The sequence below is a fragment of the Ranitomeya variabilis genome, chromosome 1 (genome assembly GCF_051348905.1).
Source record: "Ranitomeya variabilis isolate aRanVar5 chromosome 1, aRanVar5.hap1, whole genome shotgun sequence".
NCBI classification, from domain to species: domain Eukaryota; kingdom Metazoa; phylum Chordata; class Amphibia; order Anura; family Dendrobatidae; genus Ranitomeya; species Ranitomeya variabilis.
The window spans coordinates 376,096,083-376,116,601 of record NC_135232.1 but is presented as its reverse complement, the minus strand read 5'-3'; the positions used below and the strand labels follow the sequence as shown (position 1 = coordinate 376,116,601).

The window sequence follows — 20,519 nt, the reverse complement described above, 5'->3', positions numbered from 1 at the left end:
ACCCCAATTGCTAGAACACCAGGGCAATCAGGAAGAGCCGAGGCAAATCGCCAGAATTACAGCATCCTAATGTCATGCACCATTTCTGAGGAGGCAGAGGGCTGGTATTTTTTAGCTGTGAAGGACCCAATAACCTTGGATCTTCCCAGCCTGATAATATCAGCTCACAGCTGTCTACTTAAAATTTGGTTAATGCAAAGCTGGACAATAAGCCCCACAGCGCTCCCTGCAGCATTTGTCTTTGTGCAGGTACAGTCAGTAATGCTATTAACCTGCAGATTAACCCCTTATCTGCAGATTAGTCGCATTTTTCTGGTGACAGGTTCCCTTTAACACATAATAATCAGTAATTCCTTGAATGCATTTTATTCCAGTATGTGTCACATGGAGGGCACACACGTACACAGAGGTTAAAATGGACAATGTCACACATCACACATACACAAGATGTATAGTGAAGTTCTACAACAGTTGAGGTGTGTATCATGATGCTCTGCAGCAGCTGAGGTGTGTTATGAGGTTCTGCAGCAGCTGAGGTGTGAACTATAAGGTTCTGCAGCAGCTGAGGTGTGAACTATAGGGTTCTGCAGCAGCTGAAGAGTTTTATTAGGTTACTATGAGGTATACAGTTGGTACGGAAAGTATTTAGACCCCTTTACATTTTTCACTCTTTGTTTCATTGCAGCTATTTGGTAAATTCAAAAAAGTAAATTTTTTTCACATTAATACACACTCTGTACCCTATCTTGACTGAAAAAAACCCAGAAACTTAGTAATTTTTGCAAATTTAATAAAAAAGAAAAACTGAAATATCACATGGTCATAAGTATTCAGAACCTTTGCTCAGACACTCATATTTAAGACACATGCTGTTCATATCCTTGTGATCCTCCTTGAGATGGATCTACTCCTTCATTGGAGGCCAGCTGTGTTTAATTAAACTGATAGGACGTAATTTGGAAAGGCACACACCTGTCTATATAACACCTCACAGGTCACAGTGCATGTCAGACCAAATGAGAATCATGAGGTCAAATGAACTGTCCAAGGAGCTCAGAGACAGAATTGCGGCAAGGCATACATCTGGCCAAGGTTACAACAGAATTTCTGCAGCACTGAACCTTCCTAAGACCAGAGTGGCCTCCATAATCCTTAAATGGAAGAAGTTTGGGACCACCAGAAGTTTTCCTAGACCTGGCCGTCTAGCCAAACTGAGAAATAGTGGGAGAAGAGCCTTGGTGAGAGAGGTAAAGAAGAACACCAAGATCACTGTGCCTGAGCTCCAGAAATGTAGTAGGGAGAAGGGAGAAAGTTCCACAAAGTCAACTATCACTGCAGCCCTCCACCAGTCGGGCCTTTATGGCAGAGTGACCCGATGGAAGCCTCTCCTCAGTGCAAGACATATGAAAGCCCGCATAAAGTTTGCTAAAAACGCTTGAAGGACTTCCAGACTATGAGAAATAAGATTCTCCGGTCTGATTAGACAAAGATATACCTTTTTGGTGATAATTCTAAGCGGTATGTGTGAAGAAAACCAGGCACTGCTCATCACCTGCCCAATACAATCCCAACAGTGAAACATGGTGGTGCCAGCATCATGCTATGGGGGTGTTTTTCAGCTGCAGGGACAGGACGACTGGTTTTCATTGAAGGAAACATGAATACGGGCAAGTACAGAGATATCCTGGATGAAAACCTTTTCCAGTATGCTCTGGACCTCAGACTTGGCCGAAGGTTCACCTTCCAACAAGACAATGACCTTAAGCACACAGATAAAATAACAAAGGAGTGATTCAGAACAACTCTGTGACCATTCTTGACTGGCCCAGCCACAGCCCTGACCTAAACCCAATTGAGCATCTCTGGAGAGACCTGAAAATGGCTGTCCACCAACGTTCACCATCCAACCTGACTGAACTGGAGAGGATCTGGAAGGAAGAATGGCAGAGGATCCCCAAATCCAGGTGAGAAAACTTGCTGCATCATTCCCAAGAAGACTCATGGCTGTGCTACCTCAAAAGGATGCTTCTACTCAAAGGGTCTGAATACTTATGACCATGTGATATTTCAGTTTTTCTTTTTTAATAAATATGCAAAAATTACTACATTTCTGAGGGGGGGGGTTCAGTCAAGATGGGGTGCAGAGTGTATATTAATGAGAAAAAAATGAACTTTTTTGAATTTACCAAATGGCTGCAATGAAACAAAGAGTGAAAATTTAAAGCAATATGAATACTTTCCGTACCCACTGTATGTTTAATATGTATTTCTTAAATTGATTAATAAATAAGCCATTTAAATTCTTAAGTGTGGTGTATCTTCTTGTAGATTTAATAACTGGTAAGGAATGGAATTAATAAGGTGCAATATTCTTTGGTGGGCTATTGAACAAAACATCCACTCTATAATGTTGGCTCGTAATGGAGCAGCAGGCTTGTGCTGTTGAGATAGTATTGAGCAGACAGCAGGTGGTGCTGTCTTGAGTTTAGTAATACTGTACTATGTGACCTCTTTGGTGCGTTTGTGTCACTGTTCTTCACTGTATGCACAGGGGCTGGACTGTGTACTGGGTCTTCTCCTCCCTGGCTGTAATTCCTCCACTGACCTCCACTCTGAGAAAGACAGGCCATTGCTGAGATTTCAAACACAGTAGGTAGGTAATTCATAGACCGGAGGCAGGCGAAGGGACTTGAGAATCACAGACAGGGAAGAGACTACCCAAAGTACATTCCAGCTCCTGTACACCAAAATCTAATTGGTAGAAAACTTCTAATGGTGGTGACAGAGGAACAACAAAGCAGATTTCTTCACCAAAGTTGTAAATGTAATCTTCATTACTGTAACATGGCGGTAGCCGTGGGCGAGGGATTGACTCCAGATGCCCTAGCATAATACATGAAAGACACCCTCCTGCTTGGGTGTGTGGACTTGTGCTGTGAGGGCAGTACGCCCGTGCAGGCCATATGTTGCTGCTGGTTTGGGCCGGCTAGGACCCAATGATGACTATTTTCCACAAGGAGACCAGCAGTTCACTTTCAACATTAATACTTTACTAACAGTTCCTCATCATCAACTTTATACACCAGATAGAGGGCACATATTTTCCAGCACATTTCAGTTGTACATAGCGTATTCTAACACATCTGCAATTCCATCTGGATTCTTTCTGTTCTGACTGTTCCTGCGACTCCCAACACAAGCCAGCCTAGCTCCACAGTCCAATCTGTAGCTGTCCTTTTCCCTTTGTGCAGTTCCGTGTCTATTCTCCTCATAGAGAAGGGGAAAGATCACTTTGGCCAGAGTAGAGCCTTGCACTCCAAGACGTTCTAGCTTCCATGTCTCGTCTCCTCACAGAGGAGGGAGGAAGGGGATAGCCAATAGTGCCTCAGTAGAGCCTTGCTCTCTCAGACGCTTAGAGAGCATCTGCCCGCATAAGTCAGCTCAGTTCACGTACCAGTCACGTACCATCTTGACCTGTAACCTGTGGGGCTAGGGGCTTTGCCACTTATGTCTCACCCTCCGGACTCTTCTGTTTGGGGCAATTTCGTTAGAACGTCAGTTTCTAGACTCATTTCAAAAATAGTCTGGGTGAAATGGTGGATGAGGATGAGGGACAAGCCAATATGCTAAATGACTTTTTTCATCAGTATTTACACAAGAAAATTCCATGGCAGACAATATGATCAGTGATAACAAAAAATCCCCATTAAGTGTCACCTGGTTGACCCAGCAGGAAGTACGGCGGCGTCTAAAAATCACTAAAATTGACAAATCTCCGGGCCCGGATGGGATACACCCCCGAGTACTGCAGGAATTAAGTACAGTCATTGATAGACCATTATTTTTAATCTTTAACCCCTTCACCCCGAAGCTTGTTTTCACCTAAGTGACAGGGCCAATTTTTAGAATTCTGACCACTGTCAATTTATGAGGTCATAACTCTAAAACGCTTCAACGGATCCTGGTGATTCTGACACTGTTTTCTCGTGACATATTGTACTTCATGATAGTGGTAAAACTTCTTCGATATGACTTGCATTTATTTGTGAAAAAAACAAAAATTTGTCGAAAATTATGAAAATTTAGCAATTTTCAAACTTTTAGTTTTTATGCCCTTAAATTAGAGAGTTATATCTCATAATATAGTTAATAAACAACATTTCCCACATGTCTGCTTTACATCAGCACAATTTTGAAAACATTATTTTTTTTTGTTAGGGAGTTATAAGGGTTAAAAGTTGACCAGCGATTTCTCATTTTTGCAACAAAATTTGCAAAACCATTTTTTTTACGGACCACCTCACACTTGAAGTGACTTTGAGGGGTCTGTATGACAGAAAATGCCCAAAAGTGACACCATTCTGAAAACTACACCCCTCAAGGTACTCAAAACCACATTCAAAAAGTTTATTAACCCTTCAGGTGCTTCACAGGAATTTTTGGAATGTTTAAAAAAAATTGAACATTTAACTTTTTTTTCACAAAATTTTTACTTCAGATCCAATTTGTTTTATTTTACCAAGGGTAACAGGAGAAATTGGACCAAAAAAGTCATTGTACAATTTGTCCTGAGTACGCCGATACCCCACATGTTGGGGTAAACCATTGATTGGGCACATGGCAGAGCTCGGAAGGGAAGGACCGCCATTTGACTTTTCAATGCAAGATTTGCTGGAATTGAGATCGGAACCCATGTCGCGATTGGAGAGCCCCTGATGTGCCTAAACAGTGGAAACCCCCACAAGTAGCACCATTTTGGAAAGTAGACCCTCTAAGGAACTAATCTAGATGTGTGGTGAGCACTTTGAACCTCCAAGTGCTTCACAGAAGTTTATAATGTAGAGCCGTAAAAAAAAATTCATATTAATTTTCACAAAAAATGATCTTTTTGCCCCAAATTTTTTATTTTCCCAAGGGTAACAGGATAAATTGGACCCCAAAAGCTGTTGTGCAATTTGTCCTGAGTACGCTGATACTTCATATATGGGGATAAACCACTGTTTGAGCGCATGGCAGAGCGCGGAAGGGAAGGAGCGCCATTTGACTTTTCAATGCAAAATTGGCTGGAATTGAGATCGGAACCCATGTCGTGTTTGGAGAGCCCCTGACGTGTCTAAACAGTGGAAACCCCCACAAGTGACACCATTTTGGAAAGAAGACCCCCTAAGGAACTTACCTAGATGTGTGGTGAGCACTTTTAACCCCCAATTGTTTCACTAAAGTTTAGAATGTAGCGCTGTGAAAATTAAAAAATAATTTTTTCTTTCCACAAAATGATGTTTTAGCCCGCAATTTTTTTTTCCCCAAGGGTAACAGGAGAAATTGGACCATAAAAGTTATTGTCCAATTTGTCCTGAGTACGCTGATACCCCATACAATGGGGGGAACCACTGTTTGGGCGCACGGCAGAGCTCCGAAGGGAAGGAGCGCCGTTTGAAATGCAGACTTAGATGGATTGGTTTGCAGGTGTCATGTTGCATTTGCAGGGCCCCTGATGTACCTAAACAGTAGAAACCCCCCACAAGTGACCCCATATTGGAAACTAGACCCCCCACGGAACTTATCTAGATGTGTTGTGAGAACTTTGAACCAACAAGTGTTTCACTACAGTTTATCACGCAGCGCCGTGAAAATAAATTTTTTTTTTCCACGAAACTGATATTTTAGCCCCCACGTTTTTATTTTCCTAAGGGTAACAGGACAAATTGGACCCCAAAAGTTGTTGTCCAACTTGTCCTGAGAACACTGATACCCCATATGTTGGGGGGAACCACTGTTTGGGCGCACAGAAGAACTCGGAAGGGAAGGAGCACTGTTTTAGTTTTTCAAAGCAGAATTGGCTGGAATTGAGATCGGACACCATGTCGCGTTTGGAGAGCCCCTGATGTGCCTAAACAGTGAAAACTCCCCAATTCTAACTGAAACCCTAACCCCAACCCTAACCCCAGCCCTAACCCTAGCCCTAACCCCAACCCTAACCCTAGCCCTAACCCTAGTGCTAACCCTAGCGCTACTTTCACATTAGCGTTTTTTTGCATACGTTGCAAAGCGTCGTTTTGGCGAAAAAACGCATCCTGCAAAGTCATCTGCAGGATGCGTTTTTTCCCCATAGACTAACATTAGCGACGCATTGCGACGTATTGACACACGTCGCAACCGTCGTGCGACGGTTGCATCGTGTTGTGGCGGACCGCCGGCAGCAAAAAACGTTACATGTAACTTTTTTTGTGCCGACGGTCCACCATTTCCGACCGCGCATGCGCGGCTGGAACTCCGCCCCCACCTGCCCGCACCTCACAATGGGGCAGCGGATGCGTGGAAAAACAGCATCCGCTGCCCCCGTTGTGCGGCGCTTGCACAGTATGCGTCGGTATGTCGACGCTGTACCGACGCTAGTGTGAAAGTAGCCTAACGGGAAAATGGAAATAAATATATTTTTTAAAATTTTATTATTTTTCCCTAACTAAGGGGGTGATGAAGGGGGATTTGATTTACTTTTATAGCGTTTTTTGGGCGGATTTTTATGGTTGGCAGCCATCACACTCTAAAAGACGCTTTTTATTGCAAAAAAAAGTTTTTGCATCACCACATTTTGAGAGCTATAATTTATCCATATTTTGGCCCACAGAGTCATGTGAGATCTTGTTTTTTGCGGGACGAGTTGTCGTTTTTATTGGTACCATTTTTGGGCACATGACATTTTTTGATAGCTTTTTATTCCAATTTTTGGGAGGCGGAATGAACAAAAACCAACAATTCCTGAAATTCTTTTAGGGGGGGCGTTTATACCATTCCACGTGTGGTAAAATTGATAAAGCAGTTTTATTTTCAGGTCAGTACGATTACAGCGATACCTCATTTATGTAATTTTTTTATGTTTTGGCGCTTTTACACAATAAAAACTATTTTATATAAAAAAATAATTGTTTTTGCATCGCTTTATTCTGAGAGCTATAACTTTTTTATTTTTCTGCTGATGATGCTGTATGGCGGCTTTTTTTTTGCGGGACAAGATGACATTTTCAGCGGTACCATGGTTATTTATATCCGTCTTTTTGATCGCGTGTTATTCCACTTTTTGTTTGGCGGTATGAGAATAAAGCGTTGTTTTTTGCCTCGTTTTTTTTTTTTTTTTTTACGGTGTTCACTGAAGGGGTTAACTAGTGATATGGTTTTATAGGTGGGGTCGTTACGGACGCGGCGATACTAAATATGTGTACTTTTATTGTGTGATTTTTTTTTTTATTTAGATAAAGAAATGTATTTATGGGAATATTTTTTTTTTTTTTTTTTTATTTATAATTTTTTTCTTTCTTTTTTTTTACACATGTGGACATTTTTTTTTTTACTTTTTTACTTTTTCCCAGGGGGGGTCATCACAGATGGGTGATCTGACAGTGTGCACAGCACTCTGTCAGATCACCGATGTGACAGGCAAGGGCAGAGGCTTGCCGGCGCCTGCTATTAGGAACTCTCAGCAGGCGCCGGCAAGCTAGGTCATCTCATGACCCGGAAGGAGTCCCGCGGCCATCTTGGATCCGGGGACTCCTTCCAGGTCACCGGAGCAGCACGATCTCATCGCGTTGCTCCGGTGGGAGAGCGCAGGGAGCCCCCGTCCCTGCGCGATCCCCCTCTATGCCGCTGTCACTATTGACAGCGGCATCAGAGGGGTTAAACGCCCGTGATCGGCGATAGCGCCGATCGTGGGCATTGCTGCCGGGTGTCAGCTGTCATATACAGCTGACACCCGCACCCGATGACCGCGGCGCTCAGCGCGAGACCGCGGTGATTGATGTGCCGTACTAGTACTGCGGCTGGCACAAATGCAGTGCCGGCAGCGCAGTACTAGTACGGCGCATGTCGCGAAGGGGTTAAAGACTCCATAATAACAGGGTCTGTACCACAGGACTGGCGTATAGCAAATATGGTGCCAATATTCAAAAAGGGGACAAAAACTGAACTCGGAAATTATAGGCCAGTAAGCTTAACCTCTACTGTGGGTAAAATCCTGGAGGGCATTCTAAGGGATGCTATGCTGGAGTATCTGAAGAGGAATAACCTCATGACCCATCAGCATGGGTTTACTAGGGACCGTTCCTGTCAGACTAATCTGATCAATTTCTATGAAGAGGTAAGTTCCGGACTGGACCAAGGGAACTCAGTGGACGTAGTGTATATGGACTTTTCAAATGCTTTTGATACGGTGCCACACAAAAGGTTGATACATAAAATGAGAATAATGGGGATAGGGGAAAATATGTGTAAGTGGGTTAAGAGCTGGCTCAGGGATAGGAAACAAAGGGTGGTTATTAATGGAGCACACTCGAACTGGGTCCTGGTTAGCAGTGGGGTACCACAGGGGTCAGTATTGGGCCCTCTTCTTTTTAACATATTTATTAATGATCTTGTAGGGGGCATACAGAGTGGAATTTCAATATTTGCAGATGACACTAAACTCTGCAGGGTAATCAATACAGAGGAGGACAATTTTATATTACAGGATGATTTATGTAAACTAGAAGCTTGGGCTGATAAATGGCAAATGAGCTTTAATGGGGATAAATGTAAGGTCATGCACTTGGGTAGAAGTAATAAGATGTATAACTATGTGCTTAATTCTAAAACACTGGGCAAAACCGTCAATGAAAAAGACCTGGGAGTATGGGTGGATGACAAACTCATATTCAGTGGCCAGTGTCAGACAGCTGCTACAAAGGCAAATAAAATAATGGGATGCATTAAAAGAGGCATAGATACTCATGAGGAGAACATAATTTTACCTCTATACAAGTCACTAGTTCGACCACACTTAGAATACTGTGCACAGTTCTGGTCTCCGGTGTATAAGAAAGAAATAGCTGAACTAGAGCAGGTGCAGAGAAGAGCGACCAAGGTTGTTAGAGGATTGGGGGGTCTGCAATACCAAGATAGGTTATTACACTTGCGGCTATTTAGTTTGGAAAAACGAAGGCTAAGGGGTGATCTTATGTTAATATATAAATATATGAGGGGACAGTACAAAGACCTTTCTGATGATCTTTTTAATCATAGACCTGAGACAGGGACAAGGGGGCATCCTCTACGTCTGGAGGAAAGAAGGTTTAAGCATAATAACAGACGCGGATTCTTTACTGTAAGAGCAGTGAGACTATGGAACTCTCTGCCGTATGAGGTTGTAAGGAGTGATTCATTACTTAAATTTAAGAGGGGATACCTTTCTGGAAAAGTATAATGTTACAGGGTATATACACTAGATTCCTTGATAGGGTGTTGATCCAGGGAACTAGTCTGATTACTGTATGTGGAGTCAAGAAGGAATTTTTTTCCCCAATGTGGAGCTTACTCTTTGCCACACGGGTTTTTTTGCCTTCCTCTGGATCAACATCATAGGGCATGTTAGGTTAGGCTATGGGTTGAACTAGATGGACTTACAGTCTTCCTTCAACCTTAATAACTATGTTACTAACATCGTTTCACTTTTCTTGTCTCAGTCAATACCTCAGGATCACACTATCTCTGTCCCGATCTACTTTCTCTCTTGCTGCAGAACACCCACTGCACGCAGCCTTGCTGAGCACTCAGACCAAACGTCTGCTCTAGTTGTAATCTAGGCCCTGTCGACAGTCCTGACAGGAAACTCTCTCTGTCCTGCTACATAACCCTTCCCTCTCTGGGTTAGTCCCAACTATTAACTCTAACTGTCCCTATTTACTGTCTGTTGCTGGGCAGAACACAACTTCCTCACAGTACAGTGCAAAATATTATAAGGCAAACATTAACTCTATCTTGCCCTACTGTCTGGCACAACACAGTCTATCATTAAAAGTACCTATTGCAATTCATCTTGCACATCATTAACACTTATACATGAAATATCATAATAAAATTGGTGAAATATTGGTCAAATATGGTGAAGGTGCAAAGATGTTTTTGGGTTTTCAAACGGCCACTCCCTGATTGCAGGCTGGCTGTCTCATCAGTATTACTGCAACTGTGTAGCCGCCATCTTTAATAGGGTTCACTGCACCCTGATAGTGCATTTATTTTGAGGCCTGGGCAGGGAAGCATCTCTGCCTTTTTCTTGGTGTTTTTATTACTGTCAAGTATTGCTGCTGAGAGCGGAAAGTCATGTGCCCTCCAGTATGCGATTTGCAAACTTCTGGCCACGTTCCAACTAGATGTGCTCGTTCTTTCTCAATTCACTTGTATTGAGAAAGGTTAACCATGTCTAGTCAGAATGTGGCTGGAAGAATGCCAATCTCATACTGATGGGCACGTGACCACTTGCTATAAGCGGCAATACTGACAACATGTGGTGTAATACAATGATTCAGATGTCTGCAGGCACATAGAGTGAAGGCAACTGACACCAAATCAAAAAGAAACAGACCCCATAATAATCAGTGGAATCCATCTGCTTCTGTTTGTATCAGTTATGCAATGGATTTGTTTTGTGCACAAATTTTGTTCATCTGTTTCTAAAATGGAATTCCCAAATGGAAATGGGAATACAGTAAAATCTGTTTCTAATGAAATATAAAAGGCAGGATCTGATCAACGACCACTGCAGTGGTCACGTGACACAATAATGTTACATAAACGTCATTATACTGACTAATCACTGTAATTATATGCCAATCCAAAAGTGTCACTTAGAAGTCAGTAATTAATTGCCTTCATATAAATTGACAGATTTTGTTACACTACTATGGCAAAAACCGCATCATAAAACTGAACGTGTATTTTAAGGACATTGCAGTTATTTTCACAATAAGATGTAATGAGAGAAAGCACAATAAAAGATTGTCCATAAGTTTTCGTTTAAATTTGTATAAATGTAATGAATAAAAATGGATGTACCTTCATAAATTGGGAAAAGACACCTAATAAACACCGGTTCCCCACCAATAAGACATGTAATCGCCTTACAATTTTCCTCATAATTAATACAAAATTGACCAAAACAGTGAGAGAATCGCTGGAAAACATCTTCAAAATAACAAATTAATATTAAATACACCATACAAATCTGGAAGAGACAACAACAGAAAGTGTCGCTCAGGTTGCCATCCAACTTAAAGGATGGCGACCTGTGTTGGAAGTGCACTACTTGGACAACACTTTCTTCATCTAAATGTCAGCATTCGCGGCCCTGGAGCTCTTGTGCGGTTGCTGTGACACATGAGCCCGGCGCCCAATCAGCACTGACGTCTCTGTCTCCGCCTGCAGACAAATCAAACATGAAGAGGAAGTCCGGGCTGCAGCTGATCTGACTTCCTCTTCACGTTCAATTCGACAGGAGGCTGGGACAGTGACACCAGCAATGATTGGGCGCCGTGGTCACGTGTCACAACAGCATGGAAGCCCCAAGGAGAGCGAGTGCCAACAGCATGGGAACGGCGCCGACATGGGAGGGGAGTATAGGCTTTTTTTATTTTACCGGTGCCAAGCGTGGGGTATGAGAAGGAGTTGTCCAACTATTGAACAACTTCTTTAAGGTCTTTTATATAACCCAGTACAGTTAGGTAAGGGGAGTGACCATTGGCACTTGGGTGATTGGTACTGAAATTTTACCGTCAGGGCCTGGCACATCTTTACCCGCTACAACTACATTCTTCAGTCCTACTCCTTGACACTGTTCATTTTCAAAGGGATAATAGTGGCGGTCCCAAACAGACAGCATGAAGCGACACAACTTTCTTGGGCATCTATTACTGACAGTGTCGGGAAAGAGGAAGAGATGACTAGAACAAAATGGCCGTCACCTTACTGCATCTCCTGCATTGTGGCTTTTATTCCATAAATAAAGAAATGATGAGTGCTACTTCAGCATTCTTTACTGTATGGTTAATAATGGATGTCTATGTATTGTGGGCAGCCTTAAATTAAATATATAAAAGTATAAATATATGTTATCTGTTGGGAAGAGCAGCCTGAGTGTCAAAAGAAATTATGGGAATTACGAACGAGTCTTTGAAAACAAACCACTAGTTAGATACAGTGCTTTTATATATATATATGTGTATGTAATAGATAAAAGTATAGAAATGTAACTAAATGTACATGTGTTTGAGTGTTACAAAATACAAATAAAACATTTGTTCTTACCTCCAATGACATGTGCATAGTTGTAATAGCTACTTTAAGGTCACCATCTGACAATTCTTTGAATTCTTTGAGTAGGATATCTTCTACACTTGGACCTGTCCATGATAAATTTCATTAGTAGAATAAGTTAAAAATGATAATTGATAATGTGAAATTCGGTTTTCTTGAAGTCATACAACTGTAAATATATATGGTATAGTATGGTCAAAAGTTTGCACTCACCTGTTCATGCAATGGTTTTCATTTATCTTATTAGAATTTGCACATTACAGATTCAGACTGAAGGCAGCAAAACCAAGAACAAAGGCATATGGAAACAAGGAGTAAAGAAACACATGAAAAAAAAACCCCTAAAATGTGTTAAAAGTTGGATTTCTTGAAGTACCCGCTATTACTCTGAAGAGAGCTCTAAACAGCCTTTGTACTCTCTTAAAGCACAATTCCAACATTTTTGCATGGCAGTGCTGGAGTTGTACTACTAATCTATAGGGTTGAGCGACTTTCATTTTTTTAAGATCGAGTCGGGTTTTGCGAAACCCGACTTTGTCCAAAGTCGAGTCGAGTGCAGTCGGCCGATTATCGCTAAAAGTCGGGGATCGACCGAAACACGAAACCCAATGCAATCAATGGGGAAGCTTAGTCGGCAGTGAGTGGAGGCCAGGAAAACACCTACAGTGCCCATTTTAATGCCAAAAATATCCATTCTTGTTTCTGAAGCTGTCAATCTTAATTAACTTTATAATAATAGTTGGGCATTGGAAATTGGGGGTCATTTGTCAAAAGTTGTGGGGGGGTAGGGCTGGTTCAAGGTTTTAGTGGGCCCAGGAAACGTGGACTACGTCACGGCGGTGGAGCAGGGAGAGGTAAGTATGTCAAGTTTGCAAGTGCTGTGATCCTAAGCAAGCAGGGGGGGCCCACTCGTTGGCATTGGCACTGGCACAGGGCCCCTCAAAGTACAGCGGTGTGTTTGCACGGCGGGGGCGCCTCCCACCAGCAGCGACACTTTTGCGTACTCTGAGGGGCCCTGTGCCAGTGACATCGCCAACGAGTATGCCCCCCCACCTGATGAAGGAACCTGCACTTTCATCTGCACCTTCCTCTTTGTCCCTGTGTAAGGTGGTATAACATGCGGGAAGGGGAACCTTACTTTCAGCAGGGTCAGATACTGGCTGTGTAGAGTGCAAGGGGAATGTAGTGGTCTAGGTCAATGTACCAGCAGACTCATCTAGCAGTGGCTGGGCAATGGGCAGGATGAGGAGGAAACACAGATATAGGGCCAAAGAATAAAGTAGGCTAAATGCAGTTCAAAATTGGTAACAGGACTAAACAGGCGGCATTGCTTTGTTCAGTGGAGTAGCAAACCCAGGAGCAGCAGACACTGTTTTAAGGGCCCAACCACACTAGTAGGCCAAATGCAGTTTAATATCTGCTACTATAGGCCAAAAGCCTAAAGACTGAAGCTCAGCTTTATACAGTGGAGGACAACACCATGGAGCGGCAGACACCGTTAGTAGGCCGTAACCACCAATTTTTTGTTAAAAAAGCACTTAATGAGAGCCAGAAGGTTGAAGCTCAGACAAGGCAAACTGGAGGAGAACACCAAAGAGGAGGAGAACACTCAGGAGGAGGACAACACCAGGGAGCGGCAAATAGAGTTATTAGTAGTGTTGAGCGATACCGTCCGATACTTGAAAGTATCGGTATCGGAAAGTATCGGCCGATACCGGCAAAGTATCGGATCCAATCCGATACCGATACCCGATACCAATACAAGTCAATGGGACTCATGTATCGGACGGTATCCCTGATGGTTCCCAGGGTCTGAAGGAGAGGAAACTCTCCTTCAGGCCCTGGGAACCATATTAATGTGTAAAAGAAAGAATTAAAATAAAAAATATTGCTATACTCACCTCTCCGACGCAGCCTGCACCTTACCGAGGGAAGCGGCAGCGTTCTTTGTTTAAAATTCGCGCTTTTCTTTCCTTTACGTGAAGTCCCGGCTTGTGATTGGTCGCGTGCCGCCCATGTGGCCGGGACGCAACCAATCACAGCAAGCCGTGACGTAATTTCAGGTCCTTCAGGATTTTAAAATTACGTTCCGGCGTTGTGATTGGTTGCGTCGCAGTCACATGGGCGACGCAACCAATCACAGCAAGCCGTGACGTAATTTCAGGTCCTTCAGGATTTTAAAATTACGTCCCGGCTTTGTGATTGGTTGCGTCGCGGTCAACCAATCACAAGCCGGGAGGCTGGACACGCGCGCATTTTAAAATGCGCGCTTGTCCAACCTCCCGTGACGTCCCGGCTTGTGATTGGTTGCTTCGCGGTCAACCAATCACAAGCCGGGAGGCTGGACACGCGCGCATTTTAAAATGCGCGCTTGTCCAACCTCCCGTGACGTCCCGGCTTGTGATTGGTTGACCGCGACGCAACCAATCACAAGCCGGGACGTCACGGGAGGTTGGACAAGCGCGCATTTTAAAATGCGCGCGTGTCCAGCCTCCCGGCTTGTGATTGGTTGACCGCGAAGCAACCAATCACAAGCCGGAACGTCACGGGAGGTTGGACAAGCGCGCATTTTAAAATGCGCGCGTGTCCAGCCTCCCGGCTTGTGATTGGTTGACCGCGAAGCAACCAATCACAAGCCGGGAGGCTGGACACGCGCGCATTTTAAAATGCGCGCTTGTCCAACCTCCCGTGACGTTCCGGCTTGTGATTGGTTGCTTCGCGGTCAACCAATCACAAGCCGGGAGGCTGGACACGCGCGCATTTTAAAATGCGCGCTTGTCCAACCTCCCGTGACGTCCCGGCTTGTGATTGGTTGCGTCGCGGTCAACCAATCACAAGCCGGGAGGCTGGACACGCGCGCATTTTAAAATGCGCGCTTGTCCAACCTCCCGTGACGTCCCGGCTTGTGATTGGTTGCTTCGCGGTCAACCAATCACAAGCCGGGAGGCTGGACACGCGCGCATTTTAAAATGCGCGCTTGTCCAACCTCCCGTGACGTTCCGGCTTGTGATTGGTTGCTTCGCGGTCAACCAATCACAAGCCGGGACGTCACGGGAGGCTGGACAAGCGCGCATTTTAAAATGCGCGCGTGTCCAGCCTCCCGGCTTGTGATTGGTTGATCGCGAAGCAACCAATCACAAGCCGGGACGTCACGGGAGGCTGGACAAGCGCGCATTTTAAAATGCGCGCGTGTCCAGCCTCCCGTGACGTCACGGCTTGTGATTGGTTGCGTCGCCCATGTGACTGCGACGCAACCAATCACAAAGCCGGGACGTAATTTTAAAATCCTTAAGGACCTGAAATTACGTCACGGCTTGCTGTGATTGGTTGCGTCGCCCATGTGACTGCGACGCAACCAATCACAAAGCCGGGACTTCACGTAAGGAAAGAAAAGCGCAAATTTTAAACAAAGAACGCTGACGCTTCCCTCCGTAAGGTGCAGGCTGCGTCGGAGAGGTGAGTATAGCAATATTTTTTATTTTAATTCTCTCTTTTACACATTTTTACATTAATGTTGTTTCGATACCGATACCGATACCACAAAAGTATCGGATCTCGGTATCGGAATTCCGATACAGCAAATATCGGCCGATACCCGATACTTGCGGTATCGGAATGCTCAACACTAGTTATTAGGCCCCAACCACCAATTTTTTTAAAAAAAGCACTTAATGAGAGCCAGAAGGTTGAAGCTCAGACAAGGCAACCTGGAGGAGAACACCAAGGAGGAGGAGAACACTCAGGAGGAGGACAACACCAGGGAGCGGCAAATAGAGTTATTAGGCCCCAACCACCAATTTGTTTTAAAAAAGCACTTAATGAGAGCCAGAAGGTTGAAGCTCAGATTTATTCAGTTGAGGACAACACCAGGGAGCGGCAGACACCGTTAGTAGGCCCCAACCACCAATTTTTTTAAAAAAAGCACTTAATGAGAGCCAGAAGGTTGAAGCTCAGCTTTATACAGTTGAGGACAACACCAGGGAGCGGCAGACACCGTTAGTAGGCCGTAACCAAAGTTGAAGGCCAAATGCAGTTTAATATCTGATACTGATAGGCCGAAAGCCTAAAGACAGAAGCTCAGCTTTATACAGTTGAGGACAACACCAGGGAGCGGCAGACACCGTTAGTAGGCCGTAACCAAAGTTGAAGGCCAAATGCAGTTTAATATCTGATACTGATAGGCCGAAAGCCTAAAGACTGAAGCTCAGCTTTATACAGTGGAGGACAACACCAGGGAGCGGCAGACACCGTTAGTAGGCCCCAACCACCAATTTTTTTTTAAAAAAGCACTTAATGAGAGCCAGAAGGTTGAAGCTCAGATTTATTTAGTTGAGGACAACACCAGGGAGCGGCAGACACCGTTAGTAGGCCCCAACCACCAATTTTTTTAAAAAAAGCACTTAATGAGAGCCAGAAGGTTGAAGCTCAGATTTATTCAGTTGAGGACAACACCAGGGAGCGGCAGACACCGTTAGTAGGCCGTAACCACCAATTTTTTTTTTAAAAGCACTTAATGAGAGCCAGAAGGTTGAAGCTCAGCTTTATACAGTTGAGGACAACACCAGGGAGCGGCAGACACCGATAGTAGGCCGTAAACACCAATTTTTTAAAAAACAGCACTTAATGAGAGCCAGAAGGTTGAAGCTCAGATTTATTCAGTTGAGGACAACACCAGGGAGCGGCAGACACCGTTAGTAGGCCCCAACCACCAATTTTTTTTTAAAAAGCACTTAATGAGAGCCAGAAGGTTGAAGCTCAGCTTTATACAGTTGAGGACAACACCAGGGAGCGGCAGACACCGTTAGTAGGCCGTAAACACCAATTTTTTAAAAAACAGCACTTAATGAGAGCCAGAAGGTTGAAGCTCAGATTTATTCAGCTGAGGACAACACCAGGGAGCGGCAGACACCGTTAGTAGGCCGTAACCACCAATTTTTTTTAAAAAAGCACTTAATGAGAGCCAGAAGGTTGAAGCTCAGATTTATTCAGTTGAGGACAACACCAGGGAGCGGCAGACACCGTTAGTAGGCCGTAACTAAAGTTGAAGGCCAAATGCAGTTTAATATCTGATACTGATAGGCCGAAAGCCTAAAGACTGAAGCTCAGCTTTATACAGTGGAGGACAACACCAGGGAGCGTCAGACACCGTTAGTAGGCCCCAACCACCAATTTTTTTTTAAAAAGCACTTAATGAGAGCCAGAAGGTTGAAGCTCAGATTTATTTAGTTGAGGACAACACCAGGGAGCGGCAGACACCGTTAGTAGGCCCCAACCACCAATTTTTTTTAAAAAAGCACTTAATGAGAGCCAGAAGGTTGAAGCTCAGATTTATTCAGTTGAGGACAACACCAGGGAGCGGCAGACACCGTTAGTAGGCCGTAACCACCAATTTTTTTTAAAAAAGCACTTAATGAGAGCCAGAAGGTTGAAGCTCAGCTTTATACAGTTGAGGACAACACCAGGGAGCGGCAGACACCGTTAGTAGGCCGTAATCACCAATTTTTTAAAAAACAGCACTTAATGAGAGCCAGAAGGTTGAAGCTCAGATTTAGACAGTGGAGAACAATTTGAATTAGGGACTGCAGACAGACTTAGTAGGCTGTCCCCTGTGGACCATGCATCCTCCACATTAACCCATTGCGCCGTAATGGACACGTAACCTTCCGTGGCCATGCCTACAGGTCCATGTGTCTGTTGTCAGGTGCACCTTTGTACTCACAGATTGCCAGAGTGCATGGACAATGCGGTCTTTTACATGCTGGTGGAGGGTTGGGATGGCTTTTCTCGCAAAAGAAGTGTCGACTGGTTAGCTTGTAGCGTGGTACAGCGTAGTCCATCATGGCTTTATTAATATTAAATAAAATATATAAATAGGCTCAATGCAGTTTTAAATCGGTTACATGGATACCCAGGCAGCATTGTGGGCAGTGGAGGAGGATTGCAAGGAGGGACCGCAGACAGGCTTACTAGGCCTAAAATAACTAAAAATAGGCTCAAGGCAGTTTTAAATCGGTTACATGGATACACAGGCAGCATTGTGGTCAGCGGAGGAGGATTGCAAGGAGGGACCGCAGACAGGCTTACTAGGCCCAAAATAACTAAAAATAGGCTCAAGGCAGTTTTAAATCGGTTACATGGATACCCAGGCAGCATTGTGGGCAGTGGAGGAGGATTGCAAGGAGGGACCGCAGACAGGCTTACTAGGCCTAAAATAACTAAAAATAGGCTCAAGGCAGTTTTAAATTGGTTACATGGATACACAGGCAGCATTGTGGTCAGCGGAGGAGGATTGCAAGGAGGGACCGCAGACAGGCTTACTAGGCCTAAAATAACTAAAAATAGGTTCAAGGCAGTTTTAAATCGGTTACATGGATACCCAGGCAGCATTGTGGGCAGTGGAGGAGGATTGCAAGGAGGGACCGCAGACAGGCTTACTAGGCCTAAAATGACTAAAAATAGGCTCAAGGCAGTTAGAGTTATCTCGCAGGGGTACACAGGCAGCAGTGTTGTGGTCAGTGGAGGAGGATTGCAAGGAGTGTCTGACACAGTTAGTACTCACAAAAAATAAATAGATGTTAATGTCTCGCAAAACAACAACAACAAAAAAAAGTGTGGCATACTTAGGTACAGGGGTGGGCTCATCAGCTGAGTTTCTGACATAGTAATTTGGCAGTAAGTATTTACTGTTGTCAATATAGGACACTGACCCAGACTACTTTAACTAGCATCATACATGTCAACAAATTGGTATTGTCAGTGCCAGGCATTGAATGATGTCAGCGCATAGACTATACATTGGTGGAGCTGTGAGATATAATTTTGCACGTGGTAGAGCACAGTTTGAGCTGGGGGGGGAACTCTCTTGTGGCCGGCGGTACCGTCCCAGGGCCCCTCATGTTACAACGGTGTGTCTGACGTTGGGTGCGCGCCACCACTGCCAGAGACACTTTATTGTACTATGAGGGACCCAGTGGCAGTGCCGTCGACCAAAAGCGGGCACACCCACCTCTTCAGACAAACGCCACTCTAACGGGTGCTTGCGCCAAGTGGCGAGACAACGGCCCCGTGGGGGGAGTTTTCCCATTGAGGGAGGTGTAAACATGTCGTATGCTGGACAAACAGCTGCTGCAAATTAAGAGATTGGAACACTCAGTAAGACCAGTCCACAAGCAAGACCTTTTTATAGGAAAGCTAGGTGTCAGCCGGGAAAGGTGGGGCAAAATAATTTGAAATCCAGGAGTGGTTCATTTTAATGAAGGTTAGATCATCCACATTTTGGGTAGCCAGACGAGTCCTTTTTTCGGTTAATATTGAACCAGCAGCACTGAATACTCTTTCTGATAGCACACTAGCTGCTGGGCAAGCAAGCTCCTGCAATGCATATTCTGCCAATTCAGGCCAGGTGTCTAATTTGGATGCCCAGTAATCAAATGGGAATGACGGTTGAGGGAGAACATCGATAAGGGCTGAAAAATAGTTAGTAACCATACTGGACAAATGTTGTCTCCTGTCACTTTGAATAGATGATGCAGTACCTGTCCTGTCTGCGGTCATTGCGAAATCACTCCACAACCTGGTCAGAAAACCCCTCTGTCCAACGCCACTTCTGATTTTTGCACCTCTAACACCTCTGCCCTGTAGCCCCCTGCAGCTCGTGTGAGAACCATCACCGGCGCTGTGTGCTGGGAATGCCTGAATCAAACGGTCTACAAGAGTAGCTTGTTTGGTTGCTAATATTTGTTCGAGGTTCTCATGTGGCATAATATTTTGCAATTTGCCTTTATAGCGAGGGTCAAGGATGCAGGCCAACCAGTAATCGTCATCGCTCATCATTTTAATAATGCGTGGGTCCCTTTTGAGGATACGTAAGGCATAATCCGCCATGTGGGCCAAAGTTCCAGTTGTCAAATCTGCAGTTGTTCTGGTTTGAGGGGCAGTTACAGGCAAATCTACGTCACTTGTCTCCCTTAAAAAAACAGAACCCGGCCTTGCAACGCCACTAATTTCGGTTGGCCCAGGAGAAGCTTCCTCATTAAAAAAGTACTCATCCCCATCATCCTCCTCATCCTCCTCCTCCTCTTCGCCCGCTACCACGTCCTCTACACGGCCCTGACCAGACAATGGCTGACTGTCATCAAGGCTTTCCTCTTCCTCGGCTGCAGACGCCTGCTCCTTTATGTGCGTCAAACTTTGCATCAGCAGACGCATTAGGGGGATGCTCATGCTTATTATGGCGTTGTCTGCACTAACCAGCCATGTGCATGCCTCAAAACACTGAAGGACTTGACACAGGTCTTGTAGCTTCGACCACTGCACACCTGACAACTCCATGTCTGCCATCCAACTGCCTGCCCGTGTATGTGTATCCTCCCACAAAAACATAACAGGACGCCTTTGTTCGC

The 20,519-nt window shown here is 44.5% G+C and overlaps 1 protein-coding gene across 4 annotated transcripts in view; it reads right to left on the bottom strand.

The window, feature by feature from the left end:
• The window catches only part of PRUNE2 (prune homolog 2 with BCH domain), a 488,633-nt gene that overhangs the window by 309,327 nt on the left and 158,787 nt on the right, over positions 1-20,519 (bottom strand). For all 4 annotated transcript variants that reach the window (XM_077249022.1, XM_077249023.1, XM_077249020.1 and 1 more), the window contains exon 6: positions 12,109-12,203. In XM_077249022.1, coding sequence (XP_077105137.1) covers positions 12,109-12,203 — 95 coding nt within the window. The remainder of the gene's footprint in view (positions 1-12,108; positions 12,204-20,519) is intronic.